Raw genomic sequence first — 23,169 nt, forward strand, 5'->3', positions numbered from 1 at the left:
AGCGTATTATCTACGATCATTATCTTCAGTATGGATATACACTAATATCTAACACAGTGTATACTAAGTTTAAAAGCCAAAAAACTTTATTATATTAGAAACTGAAAATGCTGTGACGCTATATAGTCGTAACATAACTAATGTTAAATATTTGAAAGAGAAAAAACGCATGAAGCGAAAGACTTATCCTGTGGTGCTATATAGTCGTAACCTAATTAAAAACACATGCATAAAGCTGTGGAAGTGAAAACCCCTAAGTTTCAGTTTGAAATGACAATGATCACTGTTATTTTGAGGGATTTTGTAGAGGAGATACTCTCTAGGCTACCAAAAAGTCTCTAGGACTTAGGAGGGGTGAGATCCACTTGTAAATGATGGGAAGCTTTATCCCAAAGATTTTATGTAAAGCAAGATATCAGTTTCTCGGGTAGTGAAGAAGTATAGGCTTTGTTCAATGAGATTCGATCTCCATGGAGTCTTCAACGAAGAAGGTGAAGAAGAATTCATTGATCCATCTAAAAGAAGGTAGATGTTCCATTTGATCAAGTCGAGATAACTAAAGTCTTTCATTACGATGGTTTATTGTTATGTGTAATCAAAGAGGATACATAACGAGGCTCGTGGTTTGAAATCCATATTTGGGACAAACCAAATGCCATCTTAAGATTCCACATACTTGACATGTATGCTCTCAGTTACATCAACAGCAGCAAGAACTGTATCTCCACACAATGTTGAGGTTTTTGGAGGACTATATATTCACTCTCGGTTCACACAACTTTCACGAATATGAATTTAAGATTTTAGCATTAGTTCATGGAAGGTTCTTGATATCACTTCCTACTGGCATATAGGGTATATTACCAACGAGGCGTGTGTATTACTTACTTTTTTTGCCAAAAGAGTAGAGGTATAGATGACAGGAAACTCCCATTATTATTTAATGGAGTTTTATTGATAAAATCCTTAAACTACTTTTGAATCAAAAAAATCTTTACAAATAATATTTTAACGTTTTATCCCCCAACTTACAATACCGTCTATTTTAGATGGAAAATTTGAAAATATAGTTGAAGAGTTTTATTACTGAAAATAGATAAGATTTTATAAAATAATTTATAAGAACTTGTAAGATCATTTAAATTTTTATAAGCTTAAATGATTAAAAGGTTTTAAATATAATATTATAAACAATGTGAAACACTTATTGTTTATTTAAAAAACTCTTATAACTGATTATATTATGTTTTATAAGTGATTAGCAAGGCTTTAAAACGATTTTATATGTATTTATAATATCTTATATATTGCTTATGAAAATGTATAACCAAATTTACAAGATTTTATAAATATGTTTTTAATTTTCATTCATTTTAGTGATTTTATAAAAAAGATCCAGTATTTACGAACTTTTATAAATTATTTTACAAGCTTTTAGTGGTAAAATCCATTAACTACATATTTTAACTATTGCCCATCCAAAATAAACAGTATTGTAGATAGAAGAAGACTTGATGCAACCTTATTCAGCAAGCAAAAAGAAATAAAATGAAGGCTTGGCTTATGGGTATGTGTGTGGACAATTTGGGTTGAATATTATGGTTTTGATTTGTGTTTTGATCAGGAAAAAAGTCTTAGAGATTATACATCAAAGACAATCCAATTTTATGAAGTTAAAAGTCCTTGAAGAATCAAAATCAAGTGGTTTATTTGCTATCCAAGAAGTGTGGCGAAAATCAGTGAATTAAATATAAAGAAATCTTCTCTCTTTTGCATGCACATAATGACTGGAGTTTTGTATTTTCCTAGTTTGTCTTCTACATTTTCCTAGGTTGTCATGCTAGAGCTTGTAATGTTTTATTAAGTTCGTAATATGTTTCATTTCAAATCATTCAACTTTTTTATTACAATCATATTTTATATTGTTGAATTCTTTGTTCATATTTTAACATCGTAATGTTAGGCGAGTGATCCCGAAGACAACACCCTCTGAACTACCTTGTGAGTTGATGCTCATGGTTCTAGAGGTTATCCTCACTTTGGACTTCCTGCATCCCTTCGTGAAAATCATCGTTTATCCTTTGATCGATCCTTTCAATACAAATTATATCTTTTTCACCAACCTTCGGATGCATTTCTTGGAGGTTTTCATCAGGATTGGTCTCACTTATTTGTAAGTTGAAGATCGAAAATGTTAAAATATTTATTGAATTGTTTGCTTTCAATTAAAAATAATTGAAAGGTTTTGTCACTAAAAATTTCTTTTCAATATGTTTTGATTTTACAAGAGAGAGATTTTGACAGTTTTTTTCTTTGCCATTTAAGCACTACTCCCTCCGTTTCGATTTAATTGTCGTTGTAGGAAAACAATTTCGTTTCAAAATAAGTATCGTTCAGAGTTTCAATGCAAAATTTATTAATAAGATTTTCCACTTTATTTTTCTATTGGTTGAAATATGGTTAGGTGTATAGGTAATTTTGTTTTATTTTGAAAATATACAAAATCATATGTTTTCTTAATCTATGTACATAAACCTAGAACGACAATTAAAATGAAACGGAGAGAGTATAATTTAATATATAGGGACTTTGTTTTTCCTTAGAGACGAAAAAGAATACATCTGAGATAACCACACATGGATAGTCTACCAATAGGAAAATTTCGGTATGCTAGGCGATCTAGATTCAAATTAATTCCACGATGTTGAACATGTGTGGTCAAACAACATGGGTCCCTAATTTCTATTGCGAGAAACTGAGTCTGTTTACGGGTCAATCTGACGCCGGTAAAACATACCCAAAAAAATTAGTCAATTATATCTCATTCCACCGGATACCCTGTGTTATATATAAAAAGTTACATCTAAGATAAAGATTTAATTTGGATCAGAACTAAGATTGAACCTAATCTACTAATAATAGTAATCCCAATTAATTCCAAAGGTCGTGAATATCACTTATGCTGAAAGGTTGTGTCTTTTCAACAATTAAAAGTTGTGTCTTTTTATTTAAAAATAATTATTTATACTGAAAGAATGTGACCATTTATATTGAAAAATTGTGACTTTTCAGATAAATATTATTACAAAAGACACAACCTTTTAATTCAAAAAATGTGACTCTTCAAACAAATTTTTGAAAATCTATAAATAATCCAATGCCCATGCCTTCTCAAAGAATAATTTTCACTAATCAAATAAAATGGTGAAGAAAAAAAAACAATTAATAATAGCAAACCCAAACAATGTTGAAAAGTTGTGTGTTTTATAGGAATTTTATTTCTTGTTAAAAGTTGTGTCTTTTCATTATATATAAAGATATGTCGTTTCATTATTTGTTTCAATAATTGTGTATTAGTTAGTATTTAAATTAAAAAGATGTAATTATTTAAATGAAAAATTGTGACTATTCATACATGTATCATTTCAAAATAACTACCTTTAAATTGAAAAGATATGACTATTTAAATTGAAAATTTGTGAATATTCATATAAGTATCATTTCAAAATAACCACCTTTAAACTGGAAAAATGTGACTATTCATCTATATGAAAGTTGCAACTCTTAATTTTTTATATGAAAAGTTGTATTTATTAGTATTGAGATCAAAAATTATGTCCTTTTGTTTTTATTTTGCTCATATCTATTTATTAATATTTCATAAATATTTGCAATTGTTTTATTTCTAAAAATCAGTGTATTGATTAGTATGAAAATTTGAATCTCTTAAGTTTTATACATAAAAGTTGCATCTCTTAAATGTTTTACATGAAAAACTCAAACAATGTTCAAAAGTTGTGTATTTTTATAGGAATTTTATTTCTTATTAAAGTTGTGTCTTTTCGTTATTTGTTTCAAGAGTTATGCATTGGTTAGAATTTAATTTTAAAATATGTAATTATTTAAATGAAAAATTGTGACTATTCATATTTCTATCATTTCAAAATAATTACATTTAAATTTGAAAAGATGTGACTATTTAAATTGAAAAGTTGTGACTATTCATATAAGTATCATTTCAAAATAACCACTTAAATTGAAAGATATGACTATTCATATATATGAATAAAGTAAAAACAAAAATACATATATTTTCATTTCAATACTAATAAAAATAACTTTTCATAATAAAAACTTAAGAGACACAATTTTCATATTAACAATGATTAAAAAATGATAAATATTTACGTGGTGTTATCAATGAAGAGGTACAAATATGTTGTGATTTAAGAGATATGAACGCATCATAATCTAAAAGGTATGAACGTGTGATCCAAGAGGTACAAACATATCATGATCTAAGGAGTATGAATGTTTTGTGACTGAAAGGATGTGAATGTATTTTGACTGAAAATATACAAAACGGCCGTGACCGAAAGGCTGCCAATGATCATAAACGAAAAAGTGCGAATGGATCTTGACCGAAAGGATGTGAAATTAATCTTGACTGAAAGGGTGGAAACGGATCTTGACCGTGACCAAAATGGTGCAAATGGGTTATGATCGAAAGGGTGCAAATGATCGTGACCGAAAGGTTGCGAATGGATCATGACCGAAAAATTGCAAACAGGTCATGACCAAAGGGTGCAAATGGTCGTGATTGAAAGGTTGCGAATAGGTTGTGACCGAAAAAGTGTAAACGGGTCAGACCAAAAAAGGGTGTGAACGGATCGTAACCGAAAGGGTGTGAACGATTTGTTACTGAAATAGTGTGAATGGGTCTTGACTGAAAGGGTGCGAACGAGTCGTAACCAAAGGTGTGTCACTGTCAATGGATCATGACCAAAGAAGTAAGAATGGATCGTAACTGAAAATGTGCGAACGAAACATCACCGCGAAAATGCTAAAGGTCAACCATGATGTTGGTGATATAAGAGTATGATCTTTTCTGGCCAACATAAAAAGTCTATTTAAAACAACTACAAATATTTATGAAGTATCAATATATAGATATGAGTAAATTAAAAACAAAAAGACATAAATTTTCATCTCAATACTAATAAATACAAAAAAAAATTCATATAAGTTTACTTTTCATATTAACACTGATTAAAAATTATAAATATTTATATAGTGTCATCAACAGAGAGGTATAAATGTGTTGTAATTTAAGAAATATGAACGCGTCATAATCTAAGAGGTACAAACATGCTATGATCCAAGAGGTACAAACGTATCATGATCGAAGGGGTGCAAAAGTGTTGTGACTGAAAGGGTGTGAATGTATTATGACCGAAAATGTACAAAAAGATCGTGACCGAAAGGCTGTGAACTGTCATAACCGAAAGGGTGCGAACGGTTCTTGATCGAAAGGATGTGAAATTAATCCTGACCAAAAGGATGCTAATGGATCTTGACCATGACAAAAAGGGTACAAATGGGTTATGACCGAAAGCGTGCAAATGAGTTATGACCGAAAGCGTGCAAATGGGTTATGATCGAAAGGGTGCAAATGGTCGTGTTTGAAAGATTGAAAATGGTCGTGACTAAAAGGTTGCAAATGGATCGTGACCGAAAAATGGCAAACGGGTCGTGACCAAAGGGTGCAAATGGTCGTGTTTGAAAGATTGAAAATGGTCGTGACTAAAAGGTTGCAAATGGATCGTGACCGAAAAATGGCAAACGGGTCGTGACCAAAGGGTGCAAATGGTCGTGACCGAAAGATTGCAAATGGGTTGTGACAAAAAAATGCAAACGTGTCGTGACCAAAAGGAGTAAACAGATCTTAACTGAAAGAACGTGAATGGATCGTGAATGAAAGGGTGCAAACGAGTCGTATCCAAAGGAGTGCCAATGAATCATGACCGAAGAGGTAAGAATGGATCGTGACTGAAAAAGTCTGAACGAGACATCACTGAGAGAATGTTAAAGTTCAACCATGGTGTTGGTGATATAAGAGTATGACTTTTTCTCGACAACATAAAAAGTCTATCTAAATTAGAATATATCATTTTCTTAATATATCTTAGATTTTGCATGTTTTTACCCATCTGGAAACTTTTTTTGTGTTATGGTCAACCATGGTGCTGGTGATATAAGAGTATGACTTTTTCTCGACAACATAAAAAGTCTATCTAAATTAGAATATATCATTTTCTTAATATATCTTAGATTTTGCATGTTTTTACCCATCTGGAAACTTTTTTTGTGTTATGGTCAACCATGGTGCTGGTGATATAAGAGTATGACATTTTCTCGACAACATAAAAAGTATATCCAAATTAGAATATATCATTTTCTTAATATTTCTTAAACTTTGCATGTTCTTACCCATCCGGAAACTTTTTTATCTTATGGATCCCAATTTCAATTTACACCATTTCGTTCACGCCATTTACACTTTTTCTGTCATGACACATTCATACCTTTGGTCAAGGCACATTCGTCCACCCCTTGGAACAAGTTCATACCTCTTGAATCACATCATGTTTGTATCCCTTAGTTTACGACGTGTTCGTACCTCTTAGGTTATGAGTCGTTCGTGCGTTTTCGTTGACGACACAACCGTCTAACGTAAACTATATATTTTTTATTTAAAAATATTTTTATGTTTAATAAGAGATTTTATTTATTTATTATAAATAGATATAATTTAAGATTTTAGAGTAACTTACCGAAAATAATAAAAAATGTATAATTTTATTAGTATTGATGTATTTGTATTTTAGTTGTAATTTAAAATTATAGAATATACATTTTTAATATCTATATATATAAAAATATGTTTGCTTCACTCATGGGGTATCCACGTCACCGTCATAAAGTCATGCTCTCTGGTGTCGACACATGTCCATAAACTAAAACACAACTTCTCATTAATGTTCTTTTTCTAAATAAAATATTTCATTAATATTTTCCCTTTGAAAACGAAACATCAGAACAAAGACGTTTCCTGTAAATCGGAGAAACTTTAGATCCTAGGTTACAAAGAGAAGCTTAACAAAATCTAACAACAATGAACGACTCAGAACAAAGAGAGAACAAATTGGGGGAGGAAAAGAAGACAAAAGGGCACTACTACCCGCTCCGATTGAACACTAGTAGAATCCAAATCCGCAACCGCCGTAGCCGGGTGTCCAAAACCAGCAGAACGGTTCGTTGACGGTGTATCTTCAGTGTATAACCACTGTCGGAGCTGTCCCGCGGCCACCAACGCTGGTTCCCAAGGGGGAGATCTGAATCCCAAGAACCCTAGCCGCCGTAGTTGAAGCTTGCCTTACCACGGGCCCGAGGATCTACGCGTCTTCAATCAAGCTCGCCTTCAATCAAGCCGGTAAAAAGCGTCTTTCGCGCCGGAGGTTACATATCCCAGCGAACCGCGACTGCTAGGAAAGGTCCGCCGTCAACAAAAATCAAACTCACAACAATCGGGATGAACCCCAAGACCCCGATGACCAACTAGCAGGGTCCGACAGGGTCACCAAAGTCCCAGAGCTCTCTTAGGGAACCGCCGCACCAATGGTTCCACCGACACACAGAGAGAGAAGCCAAACGCCTCCGATAGACTGAGCCACATCTGTTCTATCATGTAGAGCGAAGTCCGAAGGAAAAGGGATGGTTGGAGACCTCCATACGAACCTGCACCGGAACCCTGTCGCAAAGATAAAACCAGATTTGGGTGAGAAAGGTTGAGCACGTGGATCTCACTGCCTCTCAAAGGCAAAATTCCGTTTCATTAATGTTATATAAGTGTTGGCTTGAGGTTTTGAAAACACCCGTGATAGTCTCTTTAGAATTGGGCCAGTGGCAACAATAACAGGCTATTTAGAATTGGGCCATAGAATAGATCAAACGAAAATCCAAATTAGTTTAATGAATAAACCAATTCACATTAGTAGACTTCATGTGTTAAACCAAAATTTAAATTTGTATTTTGCTGAGTTTGGCAGATTTGATTTTGAATTCTCCTTTTTTATGCCTAAATCTCCGTAGACTCAGGATATACACAATTAATGCTTACACACAATTGAATTTCCAGAAATTTGTTTCCTACAGAATTGTGTTTGTAATTTTACTACTTATTAAGATTACATTTGAATTTGATTAAATAAAAAATATATAGAATTGATTTTAAAATTAAATTAAATCACAAAGATGTGTCATACGCTACTATTACAAAAAAATGAAAAATTTAAAGCATATTATATCAAACCGAATAGTCCACCAAGTTTTCTATCTGATGGATAAAGACAAATAATTTGAATTTAATTAAAATTTTAATCATCAGATAAATTTAATGTAAATACAAAAAATAATTCAAAATACATAAAATGTAGAAATAAATAGACCATAATAATAATATAAAAGAGAAATCAAATTATGTTATTGTTAACGTTTTATCAATTCTAGGCCAATAAAAATAAAAAGGTATTAACTCATTGAATTTTTTTTCATCTGACCAAAACTAAATTTAGAGAAGTAAAATAATAATAATGAAAAAATTTAACGAAAAATTAAGAAATAGTTAAAAAAAAATAAACAAAAATCGGTTCGAAAAATAAAAAAAAAAAATTTAGTCAAAAAAATAATAATATAATGAAAATATATAAGTTTAAAAATAAAAAAATAAAATAAAATATTCACTTTGATCAAAATAACTTACAATATTCACATTTTATTAAATCTTATGCCAAGAAAGAGTGAATCAACTGATTCTTTTTGGAAATTTTCAAAAATTAATCTGGAAAAAAATAAGATATAACATTGCTTCGCTCAAATAATGTAACAACTACCGTATACTTTAACACTTAATATCCAAATATATAGATTTTTAAAGAATCACCTAATATCCTATATAAACAAAGATTTACATTACTTTTTTCAAACAACTGTAACTTTTTCTATATAAAGTTAGTTCACAATTAATTTGACGCTTAATCTTCAAATAACAAAAGAAACAAACAAAGGCAAAAAACAACAACAATTGTTAATAATATCAATTACTAACTTTCAACAAAACAATAATAATAACTTTGACAAAGAATTCCTCTAAATAAAAACTTTATTCTCCACTATTTTATAAACCCTCACAAAAAGGATACAATGGTATTAGAAGACTCGAACTCATTCTCTTTTGATTGAATTCGATTGGTTTATTTATTTATTTTATAGTATTATAAAACTTAAAACACTATAAAAGCTTATAATTCAGGATCAAAAAAGCAAAAATACTAAGAATTCAATCATATTAGTTATATAATTTAAATTTGGTGTAGACAACATAATCATACTCACATCTAACTTAACATAAAAGAAAATTACGCAAAATTATATCTTTTATAAAAATCGGTCCATCAAATTCCGCGCGTACTCCCCTAGTTATCTATAAATAAATAAATATAAACACATATGTTCTATGTTTTGACATTATATTTGTTTTTGAAAATAAAATTATTTTTTTTATATAATATATAAATTATAATATGATATATTTATTTATAAAAATAAGTTTCCACGCCGTGGATTTCTTACCTAGTGTTGTATAGTGGGGAAACTACTTAAAACTTGATATCTAACCACTCACTGGTCTAGATTTTCAGTTTTACACTGGAGCTAACAATTTCTTAGAGCATCATCCATTAGTCATTAAAATTTTTTGAACAGTATTAAATTATTATTGTAAGTATTTTAGTTATGTGTAAGCATTAGAAAATATATATATATCATTTTAAAGTAAACACATGACAATAGTCTCTCAAAATTTTTTAATCTTTCATTAGTATTCATTTTAATATTTCATTTAAAAACTCATTCCAACGTTGTGTTTTTGGGAAGCAGCTTGTAATAAAAAAAAATACCTTGTTAGAAAGATTTGTAAAATAGTTTTCAAAGGAATAAAATGTTATCAAGATTACCAATTACAAGATTAACATGTATTTACAGTCAATATTCCGTATTCAGCTAATTTAATCAAAACTTGTAGGGAGTGGATTGGTCAATTCCTGTTGTCTTAATTACAAATCATATATCATTCCAACTTAAAGATATTCTATCATAATCTAAATATGTTGTTAATACTTAAATATCCTACGGGGCAAATCTCTAAAATAGCATTTTTCTAAGTTTATATCACTAAAATAGCACTCAAAAACTAAAATGACCAAAATAGCACCTTTCTAAGTTTATCTTTTGAAAATTTTAATTTTTTTATTTTTCAAAATTTGAAATCTTATCCCCAAAACCTCATTTCTAAACCCTAAACTCTAAACCCTAAACCTTAAACCCTAAACCCTAAACCCTAAACCCTAAACCCTAAAATTTCAACCCTAAACCCTAAACTCTAAACCCTAAACCCTAAACCCTAAATCCTAAACCCCACCCTTTAACTCTAAACCCTAAGTTTGTGACTTTTGATAAAACATTAAGTGCTATTTTTGTGACTTTTGACCTTGAGTGCTAGTTTGGGAACAAAAATTTGATTTAGTGCTATTTTTGTAATTTTCTCAATCCTATATTCTTGTCAATTTTTAGTGCTAATTGAGATATTTTTCTCTAAATAATATATTAATTCCGATTTCTTACCAAACTTTGCTATCTTTTTGCTTCTCTAAATAATATATTAATTCCGATTTCTTACCAAACTTTGCTATCTTTTTGCTTGTCTGGTCAAGAATAAATTTTGGTCGTAAGGTCAAATCCAAATTAACAGTAACTTCGGAAACCCATAATTATCGAAACTTACAAAGACTTGTTATTGCATGAGAGACTTGTGAGCTTATTAGACAAGAGAAACGGAACAGTGTGCAAGAGACAGAGAGAGAGAGAGATTCAAAAATGTCGAAGATAGCTTTAGGGAACGAATCACTTGTTGGGTCTTTGACTCCATCGAACAAGAAGTCGTACAAAGTGACCAATAGGATTCAAGAAGGGAAGAAGCCTCTGTATGCTGTTGTTTTCAACTTCCTTGATTCTCGTTTCTTCAATGTCTTCGTCACCGCTGGTGGAAATAAGGTAAAGTCTTCTCCTTTTATTGTTCTGGGTCTGTTTAGGTTTTGGTGGAGATTCGATTTGCCCTATAGAAAATCTTCCTTTTTTGTCTGATTTTTGGGTTTGTGATTGCTGTTTTGGGATGCTGTCGCTTCACTTGTCTGAAAAATTGAAACTTTGCTTGATGGGTTCCTTCTATACACATAACTGATTGTGATAAGCTTTTTTAGTGTGAAAGTTAATGGCGTTATCTGTTTTAAGACTAGCTGGAGTTTATGGCTTCATTACCTAAAGAAACTTGATTGCTCTATCTTGGTTGAGTCATGGATCTCATTACTGCCGTTGGTGTGTGTCTCTCATTATGTAGATTACGCTGTACAATTGTCTTGAAGATGGTGCCATATCTGCACTGCAATCCTATTCTGATGAAGATGTAAGGAAGTATACACATTATTATATATATTTTCTAGCTTTTCCATGTAACAAAAAGTTTCATTGAGGTTATTTGGGTATGTGCTCTGGAGATCAGAAGGAGGAGTCGTTTTACACTGTAAGCTGGGCGTGCGGCGTTAAGGGGAACCCATTTGTTGCGGCTGGAGGAGTGAAAGGCATAATCCGAGTCATTGACGTCAACAATGAAACGATTCATAAGGTATATCATTCATTACCTATTTATTAGCTTTTAGAATGATACGAAAGGGTTTATGGATGTTCTATGTTGTATAATATGTGCTCTCTCACATGTGCAGAGCCTTGTGGGCCACGGGGATTCAGTGAACGAAATCAGGACACAACCTCTGAAACCTCAACTTGTGATTACTGCAAGCAAGGTGTCCTCCCTCTTGTCCTTTTTTTGTTTCTCTTTATCATGTCTTGACATTCATTATATGTGTTTGATTGGATCAGGATGAATCTGTTAGGTTGTGGAACGTTGAAACTGGGATATGTATTCTGATATTTGCTGGAGCCGGAGGTCATCGTTACGAAGTTCTAAGTGTGGTAAGCCCCTTTACCAATATGGTGGTAGTTTATATTCCCTTAAAACACACACTGGATGTGAAAGAAAACAATTATCTGATTCTTAAAGTATAACCAACCATCTCTTGACTTTGTAGGATTTTCACCCCACTGAGATTTACCGTTTTGCTAGTTGTGGCATGGACACCACCATTAAAATATGGTCCATGAAAGGTACGAGTAAAACCATTTGTGGAAACCTCAGAAAAATGGCTTGTGTGATCTTATTCTTTGGCTGCTTTCAGAGTTTTGGACTTATGTTGAGAAGTCATACACATGGAAGGATGACCCATCAAAGTTCCCTACAAAGTTTGTACAATTCCCTGTAAGTATTTTCTGTTTCATTCTCTTGTTAACAACTCTTATTATTGGAGTTTGTTGATAATATTACTTGTGTGTGTATGTAGGTATTTACTGCTTCAGTTCATACAAACTATGTAGATTGTAACCGTTGGTTTGGTGATTTTATCCTTTCAAAGGTTAGTTACTCAATGAATGATATTAGATAAAGATGATTTGTTTTAGTGAGTGGAATAAGCTATAGTTACACTCTTATATATCTGTTTCAGAGTGTGGACAATGAGATCTTGTTGTGGGAACCACAACTGAAAGAGAACTCTCCTGGAGAGGTTAGTAACTCATTTCATTCATTTAATCACATATGCTACAAGACTGAAGTTGTGTTGTTGTTGTTTGCAGGGTACTTCAGATGTTCTACAAAGATACCCGGTTCCAATGTCTGACATCTGGTTTATCAAGTTTTCATGCGACTTCCAATTAAGCTCTCTTGCAATAGGTGATCAGAAAGCTCTCTCGCTCTATACTATTCTGCATTAAACTATAAATTTTAAATATCTTCTTGCTAAATTTGTGGAACATTTATCACTTAACAGGGAATCAAGAAGGAAAGATTTATGTCTGGGATCTAAAAAGTTGCCCTCCTGTTTTGATTACAAAGTAAGTCTCAGTTCCAGCTTCAGACACAAATCTTTGATCTGTAAATCAAATAGTTAAGCTTCACTTTGGTGTCTTTGTTGTATTCTTGACATGATTCTCTGTTGTTAAATAGGTTATCACACAATCAATCCAAATGTGTGATCAGGCAAACCGCTATGTCCGTTGATGGAAGGTATATTATATTCATCTTCTTTCTCACCAATGCATTGCTTTTATGACCGATACAGAACATTTTGATTCCTGACACAATCCGTTTCTTTCCATGACAATTGTAGCACAATTCTTGCTGCCTGCGAGGACGGGACCATATGGCGTTGGGACGTGATTACCAAGTAGCAAACTGAGTCTTCTCAGAACTGATGGATTAGGAATCTGAAGGAAGAAGATATAATATTGTTTTGTTGTAACTCATATATATATATTTATCAGACTACAATTTGGGAAAGTTTATTGCTATTCCCTGAAACTCTTAAGATGCTATTTATAGCGTCAATAACTTCTTTAAAACCTTTATTGAGATCTCTGTTTTATAGTCTTTCTGTTCAATACACAATGCTGTATCCAGGAGCTTTATTGCAAGAACCACCCTCTTTCATAAGCTTTCTAGTCTTCAAAGCATTGTCCCAATCTCCAGTATCTGCATACACACTTGCCAAATTAATATAATTAACTGGTTTCTTCGGTTCCATACTCAGAAGCTGCGCGGCCGCAACTTCACTGAGATGTATGTCCCCATGACGCCTGCATGCATCAAGAAAAGCTCCCCATGCTGATGAGCCAAGTCTTGTAACGCCGTTTTCACTTCTTATCAGTTCATAAGCCTCTTCTAAGTTGCCACCGCGTGCAAGCATATCTACGATGCAAGATAAGTGCTCTTCTCGAACTTTGATACCATACTTGTTGTTGATCATTGTGTTGAAAACCTTCCAGCCAAGTTCGGTTTCTCCTGTATGGCTACAAGCAGAGAGGAGAGCAAGAAATGTGATGTCATTCGGTATGATGCCTTCATGCTCCATTCTGTTGAAAAGATCAATTGCTTTCTTTACATTCCCATGTCTTCCATATCCTGAAATCAAAGAGGTCCATGATCTCACATCTTTCTCTTCCATCTCTTCAAAAGCAAGGACTGCATCCTCAATCTCCCCGGACTTTGCATACATATCTATCAGAGAGTTACACAACGCAACATCGAATCTGATTTGGGAGGATTTTAAGGCGAAACAGTGGATCTGTCTTCCAATGGATGATGAAGCGATGGTGGTGCATATTTTAAGCATTGAAGATACTACAACCTCGTCCATCTGAGTTCTCATCAGTATCATCTCTTTGAAGATATCAAAAGCATCACTTGTGAAGCTGTTTCGCTGTGCAAAACCTGTTATTAGAGAAGTGCAAGAGATCAAGTCTCTTCTCATTGGTCCCTCTACCAGTTTCCTAGCATTGCCAAGGCTACCACACTTCCCATATGCATCAATCAGAGACCTAATCAGTTCATGTGATCTCTCCAAACCCAGCTTGATCGCAAATCCGTGTAGTTCACTAACCGTTTCAAGACACTTGACTTGAATAGTAGCTCTGAAGAGGCTCTCAAAGGTAAAGCAGTCTGGCGTCTTCCCTGACATATAACACAGCACAAGAAGCTGTCAAAGGTTTGGATATATGTAGAAAGAAAAGACAAGTATAGATTACCTTCCGCAAGCATCGACTGAAACAGACTAAAGGAAGTATCTGCACAGGCAGAGACAGCATACCCATTGATCATAATATTCCAAGAAAACAAATCCCTTTGTTTCATTGATTCAAACAGAAGATGAACATCCTTCATCTTCCCACACTTAGCATAAAGACAAAGCAATGCACTCCTCACAACTAAGTTCCCTGCAAATTTACCCTTCTCCACACAACCATGTATCTGCATACCTTCTGTCAGGCATCCCAAATCTTTGCACGACTTCAAAACACTCCCGTAAGTGAAATCATTAGCCCTAAGAGGTTCCCGGCGCATCTGTTTGAACAACAGCATCGCGTGCCGGTGGTATCCACGTTGAGAATATCCCGAGATTATAGCCGTCCAAGAACCAACATCTCTTTTAGGCATTCTATCGAACAGTTTACGTGCGTGTTTCACATCTCCTTGTCTTGCGTACAAGTTCATCAAACTGTTGTTCAAGTGGAGATTGGAGACGAACCCATTTGTCACAGAGTTCCCATGGATCAACACAAACTGTTTCTCGAAGTTTTGGCAGCTGCATAGTTTGAGAGCCTTGATGTACAAGGAAGGGTCAAATAAGTATGGTTTTGAAACAATCAGATTCTCCCCATAAGCAGCCATCGTTAGAGAGACGTAAAGCTATCCTTTTTATTAACTGTCACTCGGTGTCACTGGGATCAACATCAATCATAAGAACGTACACAAACAAAACAGAGTTTTTTTGGGTAAATCTCAAAACTTTATCATAAAGAGTTTCTTTTGGGCAACTGCAAAAACAGAGCATTGCTCATATGCATACACAAATATAGTCTCTGGACGTAATTAAAACGTAATTAAAGTACAAAACTTTCCCGCTTCAAGTAGTGATTCTCACATCTCTGTATATGCTATATACATAAAAAGAATTAGCTTCTCTGCTTCACTTTTAGATTTGGGTTCGTAGTTTAGCCATCAAGCTCTGCAAGCTCTCGAGTTTCTGCTTCAGGTCGTTGATGTGTTTCGCCGAAGTTTTAGACTCTGAATCGCTGAGATCAGAAACTAGAGCTGAACACTTGGCCTCTAGCTCCACTGTTGCTTCTTCAATGGAGGAAATGGTAGATTCCAGGTCTGCACGTGAAGAAATTTCCTTCATTGAATCTGATGCTGCACCAAAAGGTGAGCTTTTGGGAGTGCCTGCTCTACTTGCTTTTGGGGAGAACATCTTGTCAAAGCCTTCACTTCCTGCAACACGGGGTTTGATTGCTTCAAGACCTGGAGAAAGTTAAAGCTATTCTTCTTGATATAGAAGCAGAGGAGTTTGAGATAAGTGTACCAAGGTTGCTTAGTTGATTTAGAGTACCATGCCCAACAGATTCTTCAAGCTTCAGCACGCGTAGAACACCTGCGACTATCCTACCCATCGAGTCAACTTCAGATTTGCACAAGAATGTCAGATGTTGCAGCTCGTCCTTCGTAACAACTGCTTCAACCTGCAGGAGGAAGAACAAGTCGGAAAAACCCTCTCTATTACAAAATCTGCTTTTATATAAAGAAGAAAGCAATGAGCTCAGCTTCACTTACAGGTTGCTTAACAGAGAATTTCAGACTTTCTGCCACCCAGCTCAACGTGTCATCATGACCAGATTTGTCTTCAGATGCCACAATGTTAGCTTCAATGTTTACCCCTCCAGGCAGGTGACCATTTTCGTGATGTCCATTTGGATTGGTCTCTTTCTGCATCTGAGGCTTCAGTGTCTGTAGACCTTCCACATTGACCTAATAATGCATTTTACAAATAAAATATATAAGGCTCAGTAACCTCAATGTTGACAGTCATTACTGCACAAAAGAATGTAATTTTGTCAGACACCAGGAAGATAAAGGCAGCTCTGAAAGTTATCATTAACCTCAGAAAGTTCAGGAAAGGAAATAAGCTGTGGAGAAAATAAGGTGTACAGATACTTACAATAATTGAGTCTACGGGAAATTTGCGAGCACCATTCTTGGTCTCTGTCTCATTTGGATCCACAAGCTTTGGTGTACTCTTGGCTACTACTCTGAAAGAACGGAAATTCGTGTGCCAACACCTTTCTTCCCTTCCAATATCTTCATCCTCGATAGACTCCCACCTTTCTGCCACACCTTCTCTGCCCTCCAAAGCAAACAACCAGTCTCTTAACTCAATGGAGACATCAATATCATCTGGCGTTCCCAAATGTGCGAAAGCATCTCCGCTCCCACTTCCTAGAGCTCCATCTAGATGCATATGTTAGCAATAAGGTTAGTGGAGTTGAAGCTGTAACAAGAACAATCTGCATATATATGATACTTTCACATGAACGATGCTAAAGAGTGTTAGTGATAAAGAGGTTTATTCCAATACCTTGTTTCCTGTCCTCAACAATAGATGCTTTGAAAAGTTTTGACAACGGTCCAGAAGATAAATGCTCTAACCCTCTAGACAGTCCCTCTCCTGGACCACCATCAAGGCTCAGAATTCCAAATCTATGTAAAAGAGCTTCAGTGTAGTTCATTCCTCCTCCTAGACGCACGCCTGAAATACAAGCCATGATACTTAAACTATGGCACTCCATATCCTTTTCACTGAGGGGAATCACATTGGTTATGCTTATGTCAAGAAAAGGCGTCACAATAGTGCTGCCACTATGCCCATCATGTCTTCCGTTGACAATCCAAAAGACACGCCTTAATGGAGTTGACCCATTACAGCCAACTAAGTGACCATTACAGCTATTCTCATGTTCTTGTTGTACCTCGGTATCTACACAATCTACCTCAATATTTTCCCAGTATACGTTGGAAGATACTGCAATAGCGCCTCCAAGGGTTCTATGAGTTACCTTCACAACAAGATCTTTGCCAAGAAACTGAACGAGTGGAATGTCCTGAGTACTAGTAAAGGAAGACTCGAGAAACTTCAGCTGCAGATCCTTCAAAGCTAATTTTACAGCAGTATCGCTAGGAACCTTCTCCAACAACCCTCCAGTCAAAGAAACAGTACTCTGTCGTTTGCTTTCTTTAACAATTGAGATCTTTTCACTGACCTTACCAAAGTAAGAATAGAGGTCCAGCACAAAAAATAACTGCTCCACTGAAGCATTCGACATATACTGCTCACAAGCGACTCCTACGCGAACAATACCACCAGGAGGAGGAATAGTTATCAGTGGCTTCCCATCCGCAGATACCATAGCAACTTCTATAGACACGTCTTTTCCTTCAACACAATTCCATAAACCCATTTCCGGACCACGACAGATCTGATGTTCAGTAGAGTTGGGAGATGTTTCTAAAGCCAAACTAAAATGTGAGACTCCAGCTGTCCATTTCTTTTGGCTGGCGTCAATAGGCTGTCCCGGCCATAGAGAGAAGCAAGCAGGATCCTTCTCCAGGTTTAGTAACCGAACTTTTAGGGTAGGAGATTCCGCAAAAGATAAGTTTTCAATATGCAGCCTTGCTCCAGAGAAGATCTTTTTTGTTGAAAGATCTTCTTTGATTGCTGAGTCTTCCAAGTTACTCATGTCTAATGGAACAGAGACATCTAACTCTTTGAGGGTGAAAAGAAGAGAGTTAACGGAATTATCTGGCAAAACATCACCGGGGTTCACAACTATGCCATCAGCCAAAAAAGAAGAGATCCTTAAACAAGCTTCTTCCTGAAGATGAACCTGGAAAGATCACAAGAAAAATAGTGAAACCTTTTGTTGAGGAGAGAAGATTTTCATTTCTTTTGATATACACAAACATACCATGAGTGGTTGGCACTGGATAACCGTCTTCGAGAATAGGTGTGGGGGTTTTGGGGATGGCTTGACCTGAAGAGAGTGTAAGGAGATCAAGGGTACATCCTGGATTAATTGCCACGGCCCGTTGTCCAATGGATATATGACAGGGCAAAAGTTCTTGGCTGCCCCAAATGTATGAAGGAAAATAAATCAGCATGAAGATGTTTCAACAAATCACAAAAGAATAATTTATTGTAAAATACAGTTCAGAATTATATATACCGAAGTCAGGAACTGCAAGGTCTTCGGCAGCAGCTTTCATAGATGGTTGGATAAGAGCACAAGGAGAGCGGGAAAAAGCATCCCTGAATTTCAACCATGAGCAATTATGCAGGAACTTTAAATTCGAAGTTGTGAAACAACAAATGCACATGAAACTATATCAAATATTATAAACATAAAGCAATAGTTCACCTAACTAGCAAATGTATGTGAAACGAATAAATGAAAAAGGGAAAAGAGCACTCCATAATAACTGAAACTGTTTCGAGTCTCAGAATATACTATCCAGCAATTTTTTGGGTATGTAGGTAACAAAAGGTAATAGGATAAAGTCTCGAAACAGTCATCAGAAACTAAGATTTTTGAGTATGTAAAAGGGTAAGTCACAACTAAGAAAAAGCATAATTCTCTGAAGATCAACAGTAATTACAAAGTGCTCATCATGTCAGGAAGCAGTTTGAACTTTAAATAAGGCTTTACACAGTTCACTCTGAACAGAGATTTTGGTCCGGGCAATTTACCTTAAAAATAGTCCACCAATCAAAATCTTAGTCAAATAGTTGGCTGATTCTCCGTCCGAAACACAGGCCTGCAAACATATATGGCTACACATGTCAGATTTCAGAGCCATATAACAAGATTCTCAGAGAAATGAAGTGCACCTATTCTCACGAGGAGATTTAACTTTCTAGTGAACATAAACCATCAATGGAAGAGAAATATAGTTTATAGACAAACCCATCAAATGTAGTTATATTTAAGAAATTTTAATGAGAGAGCAAGTCTAGTCTGGATCTTTTACTTATGGAACTCCTTCGTTCAGAATCCAATAGATAATGTGTGTTTCATGTTCCAACTCATCTAAACTTATACATGCATACAGTAAAACCATACAACCTAAAGTTCCTGAAATTTGGTTTACGATTTTCAGAACTGTTTCAATGTATATACTGGCAGGAAACGATATCATGAAAGTTACTAGCTAAAAATCCAAAAATCAGTGAGAACATACCCGAGAAAAGAGGAGTGATTGCATCAGTAGTTCCAGTTGGAATTCTGAAACGCCATGAAGAGTGGTAAAAAGTTAAACCAAAACAAAACAAAAAAAGAGAGTAATGGTTCCATGCAAAACTGCACTCTTAACTAACAAGTGAATCAGACTCTGAACCCAGCCAAATAAATGATATTTTCAGTTTAAGCATATACAGAAACTCACCGGCATCTTTAATGCAAAGAAACACATGGTCCACAAGAACAGAGACCAAAGACCGTCCTGCTGCTTCAGCAGACTGCTTGAGGCATACCATTAAAGAGTGAAAAAAAGATTTCATATCGAACTTTTCCTTATAAAGATCCACAGGGAATATGAAATTTTAAGACCTGCTGAGATTTTGGATCCACATCTCCTCGGTTTAGGCATAAATACATTCCAGTTAGAAAGCGGAGAAGAGCGCGTAACCCTATTCCCAAAAATAATAGGTAGGATTAGTTATCCATATCCACCAACCAGCATTCTGAAACTAAGAGAGAGAGTGTGTGTTCAAACCTGGTTCACTTAACGCTGGACAAACAGCTTCTGGAATGTGCAACTGAACTTCAAGCCCAAGAGGACTGTTTAGTGCTGTTCTCTGAACTGTGATCTAAACAAGAGGGCACCATCAGGGCTAACGATTTACGCACCAACACATTAAATGCCTTCAAGCATCCTATTGCAACATGCAAGTAAAATACAATTCAGAAACAAATTATTACATGTGCTTGGCCAGAAATTCCATCTAGAAAGCGTTCTCCGCCAAAGAAAACTCGTTTTGCACCATCATCATCTCTCAGATTTGATTCTTCAGAACGGGCTAAATTAGCGTCAGTGAACATATCAGGATGTGGCAGAAGATCAATTGATAAAGCTTCCCATTCAAGTTTCTGACAAGGAAAGTGTATGCATCACAGGTAGAAAAACAAAACATATTAATAGTTTGCTAACATGGAGTAATCAATCTTGCGCCATCAAAGAATATGGTAGTATCGGGAACAACTAGCTAAAAAGAGTGACATCTATACCTTAAACAAATAAATATATCCTGTGTTAGTAGAGAAGTCCCTTGCTTCTTTCAGATTTACAACCTGTAACCAACGGTTCATTCAGATTAAGATATACTAATTCTTCCAGAAGAGGATTTTATTACACCATGCTCGCAGAGCTCACCTTCCAATTCTCATTAGTGGTGTACAAAACAAGGTTGCGTATAGTAATAGATGCCAGTGGAGCAGCCCTAGATACAAAGTATAAGAGCTTAGACATACAACAGCAACAATCCAATGCATTTACAAGGCAGGTTGAATGTGAAACTCATAAACTAACTGCAGTTTTTAAAAGTAAACCTAGTTTATGCATCAAAGAACACAAAGTAACGAGATTCCAACACTGATAGACGTGAGCTAAGTTTCTAACTGCTAGACAATGGGTACAGTAAAAACAACTTACCAGGCTGCCCCTCCTTCACGGTGAGCACCACCACCAGTTTCAAGAAGAAGATTGACCACCTTAACTTGTAAAGTCATTCCATCTGCAATCTGATCAACACAAAAAAAAATATAACTGCACTGAGGACCTCTCTGCGTCGAAAATGAATAGAACAATAAACTGGAAGGAAGACATTCTGGCAAATTGACATGATTGGTCCAAGAAAACAAAAGCATTGTATGCTTAACTAAACTTCAACAATAACAAATCTCAAAACCAACTATCAAAGTACAAAAGTGATAAAAACCATTTAATTTTCAATTTTACTAAGACTCACAAGCAGAAATTGCCCAAAACATTATCAGCAATATGCCAAATATTATGACACATGGTAGTTATCGGTTTGATTGCATTAATCTCAAAATAACAGCTACAAGAGGCTAGACCATTTGAATGGTCGTGTAGGAAACTACTATTGCCTCCGTGCTTTTTCTGGGATAAGTTTTTTGGAAAATGAAAGGCACCGAGTAGAGACACCTCACCTTGTCAGCGAATCCATAACCGTTACTTTTTCCAGAGGCCGTAGGAGACTGAGCACTGAACGAAAAAAAAAAAGGAAAATGAAAGGCTCAATAAAATTCTGACAAATATAGCAAGCCTCTATCAAGACTAAGTAGAAGTAAAATAGATGCAGCACCCTACCTGCTTGGACCCTTTGTCACATCAGCATCAGGATTCTCTTCAAGAACAAGATCGAGTTTATCGATCTGCACAACTATAGGCTCCGTTTGCACATTACTGACATACGGAAGCTATTTGAGCACAAGAGTGAAAAAGAAAAGAAATTAATGCTTGTGGAGAACGAGAGAGATGACAGACATTAATAGAAACAAAACAAATTTTCAGTTTAATAGCATTCTCTATCAAACTTCGAAAGAAGCATGATTACTTGTATCCATTTAAACTGTCACAATTACATCTGTCCTTGACAAACCGTCACAAAAACCAAGACATGTTACTACTTATTCAGAATCTTGAATCTATACTCTATATCAGGTACAATTGGAAAATGGATCAAAATCAACAGATCTATTACAATCCCACCGAGAGTCCCTGCCCAAATAGTCAAAATTGTACAATCCTAAACCCAAAGCCATGTTCTTTACCAATCCTAAACCTATATCTAGTAAAAGGTATAGAGATATACACAATGATTAGAGTTTAGAGAGTTCTAATTCCAACAAAAACAACTCAAGAATAAATCCTAAAGCTACAGATTCCTTAACTAGCTCCAATGAGATGTTCCTTCAGTAGCTAAATAAATGAGATAACAAAAGAGTCAGAAGAACAGAACAAACCATGATCTCCAATTTTCCAACTTTGGCAGTGGTGACACTAAGGGCAGGAGGCAAACCCATACTGGCGTGTATAGCTTCCCCATTAATATCTGCAATCACACACACAAAATCAGATTCATAAAGACACAATCTTTCCCTCAACCCCCATTACTAGAGAAGAAGTCGAGAAGGAGGAGAGACCTAAATTAGAAAGCTGAGCGGTGCGGCCTTGAAGCTTGAATTGATCTCTGGTGAATGATTTGAGCCAATACTTGAGAGTATACTCCAAGGCCCGTGCCAGTATCGACTCCATTTTCACCCCGATGATCTTCTCTGATACCGTTCCCCACCAGATCCGAGAAACTGGAGCCAAAGCACGGACCAAAGACGTGGGATCGACAAAGGTTGCGTCTTTCTTTCTTGATTAATCAATTCTATGGGATCTTGAGGATGTTGTTACTGTAATGCCGGCACGCGCGTGGATACGCGGTTCGTTCGCACGTGTGAATTATCTGACTCGACCTGAGTTGTATTATTTGCCTCTATTATTTGGACATGGATTTGCTTTATCACATGCCTTAGGCTCGAAAGGTGTTTGTTTCATGTCAAAATTACAAATCTTGTAAGAGAGAGTTTCCAAAAACAAAATCTTTGTAGTAAACCCTTTCCTAAATATTAAGAGTCTTCTTCTTAAATTTTCTAGTTGTCTAATACCATCTTCATCTCATCGATATTGGATAATTTTCCCAACAG

At 35.2% G+C, this 23,169-nt stretch overlaps 3 protein-coding genes across 3 annotated transcripts; 1 reads left to right on the top strand and 2 right to left on the bottom strand.

The window, feature by feature from the left end:
* The first annotated feature begins 10,631 nt into the window (after window positions 1-10,631).
* On the top strand, window positions 10,632-13,446 carry LOC106314921 (polycomb group protein FERTILIZATION-INDEPENDENT ENDOSPERM). Its single transcript, XM_013752721.1, has 13 exons — window positions 10,632-10,950; window positions 11,294-11,359; window positions 11,456-11,578; window positions 11,676-11,756; window positions 11,833-11,925; window positions 12,042-12,117; window positions 12,189-12,268; window positions 12,351-12,422; window positions 12,513-12,572; window positions 12,643-12,739; window positions 12,837-12,900; window positions 13,013-13,072; window positions 13,176-13,446. The coding sequence occupies exons 1-13, from the start codon at window positions 10,774-10,776 to the stop codon at window positions 13,234-13,236; spliced, it is 1,110 nt and encodes a 369-aa protein (XP_013608175.1). The 5' UTR covers window positions 10,632-10,773; the 3' UTR covers window positions 13,237-13,446.
* Window positions 13,302-15,271, bottom strand: LOC106314912 (pentatricopeptide repeat-containing protein At3g20730-like). Its single transcript, XM_013752715.1, has 2 exons — window positions 14,590-15,271; window positions 13,302-14,515 (listed from the first exon to the last, which is right to left on the bottom strand). Exons 1-2 carry the CDS (start codon window positions 15,230-15,232, stop codon window positions 13,443-13,445), a joined length of 1,716 nt encoding a protein of 571 aa, XP_013608169.1. The 5' UTR covers window positions 15,233-15,271; the 3' UTR covers window positions 13,302-13,442.
* A 17-nt stretch (window positions 15,272-15,288) lies between these two features.
* On the bottom strand, window positions 15,289-22,729 carry LOC106314905. The gene is made up of 20 exons (XM_013752708.1): window positions 22,618-22,729; window positions 22,438-22,526; window positions 21,782-21,891; window positions 21,622-21,676; window positions 21,101-21,189; window positions 20,822-20,888; window positions 20,677-20,739; window positions 20,371-20,538; window positions 20,165-20,258; window positions 19,999-20,078; window positions 19,835-19,907; window positions 19,631-19,674; window positions 19,140-19,207; window positions 18,619-18,701; window positions 18,361-18,518; window positions 16,974-18,279; window positions 16,557-16,846; window positions 16,172-16,366; window positions 15,924-16,080; window positions 15,289-15,832 (listed from the first exon to the last, which is right to left on the bottom strand). The coding sequence occupies exons 1-20, from the start codon at window positions 22,727-22,729 to the stop codon at window positions 15,537-15,539; spliced, it is 3,597 nt and encodes a 1,198-aa protein (XP_013608162.1). The 3' UTR covers window positions 15,289-15,536.
* Between the last annotated feature and the right edge of the window lie 440 nt (window positions 22,730-23,169).

Source organism: Brassica oleracea, chromosome C1, assembly GCF_000695525.1.
Source record: "Brassica oleracea var. oleracea cultivar TO1000 chromosome C1, BOL, whole genome shotgun sequence".
Classification (NCBI taxonomy): Eukaryota; Viridiplantae; Streptophyta; class Magnoliopsida; order Brassicales; family Brassicaceae; genus Brassica; species Brassica oleracea.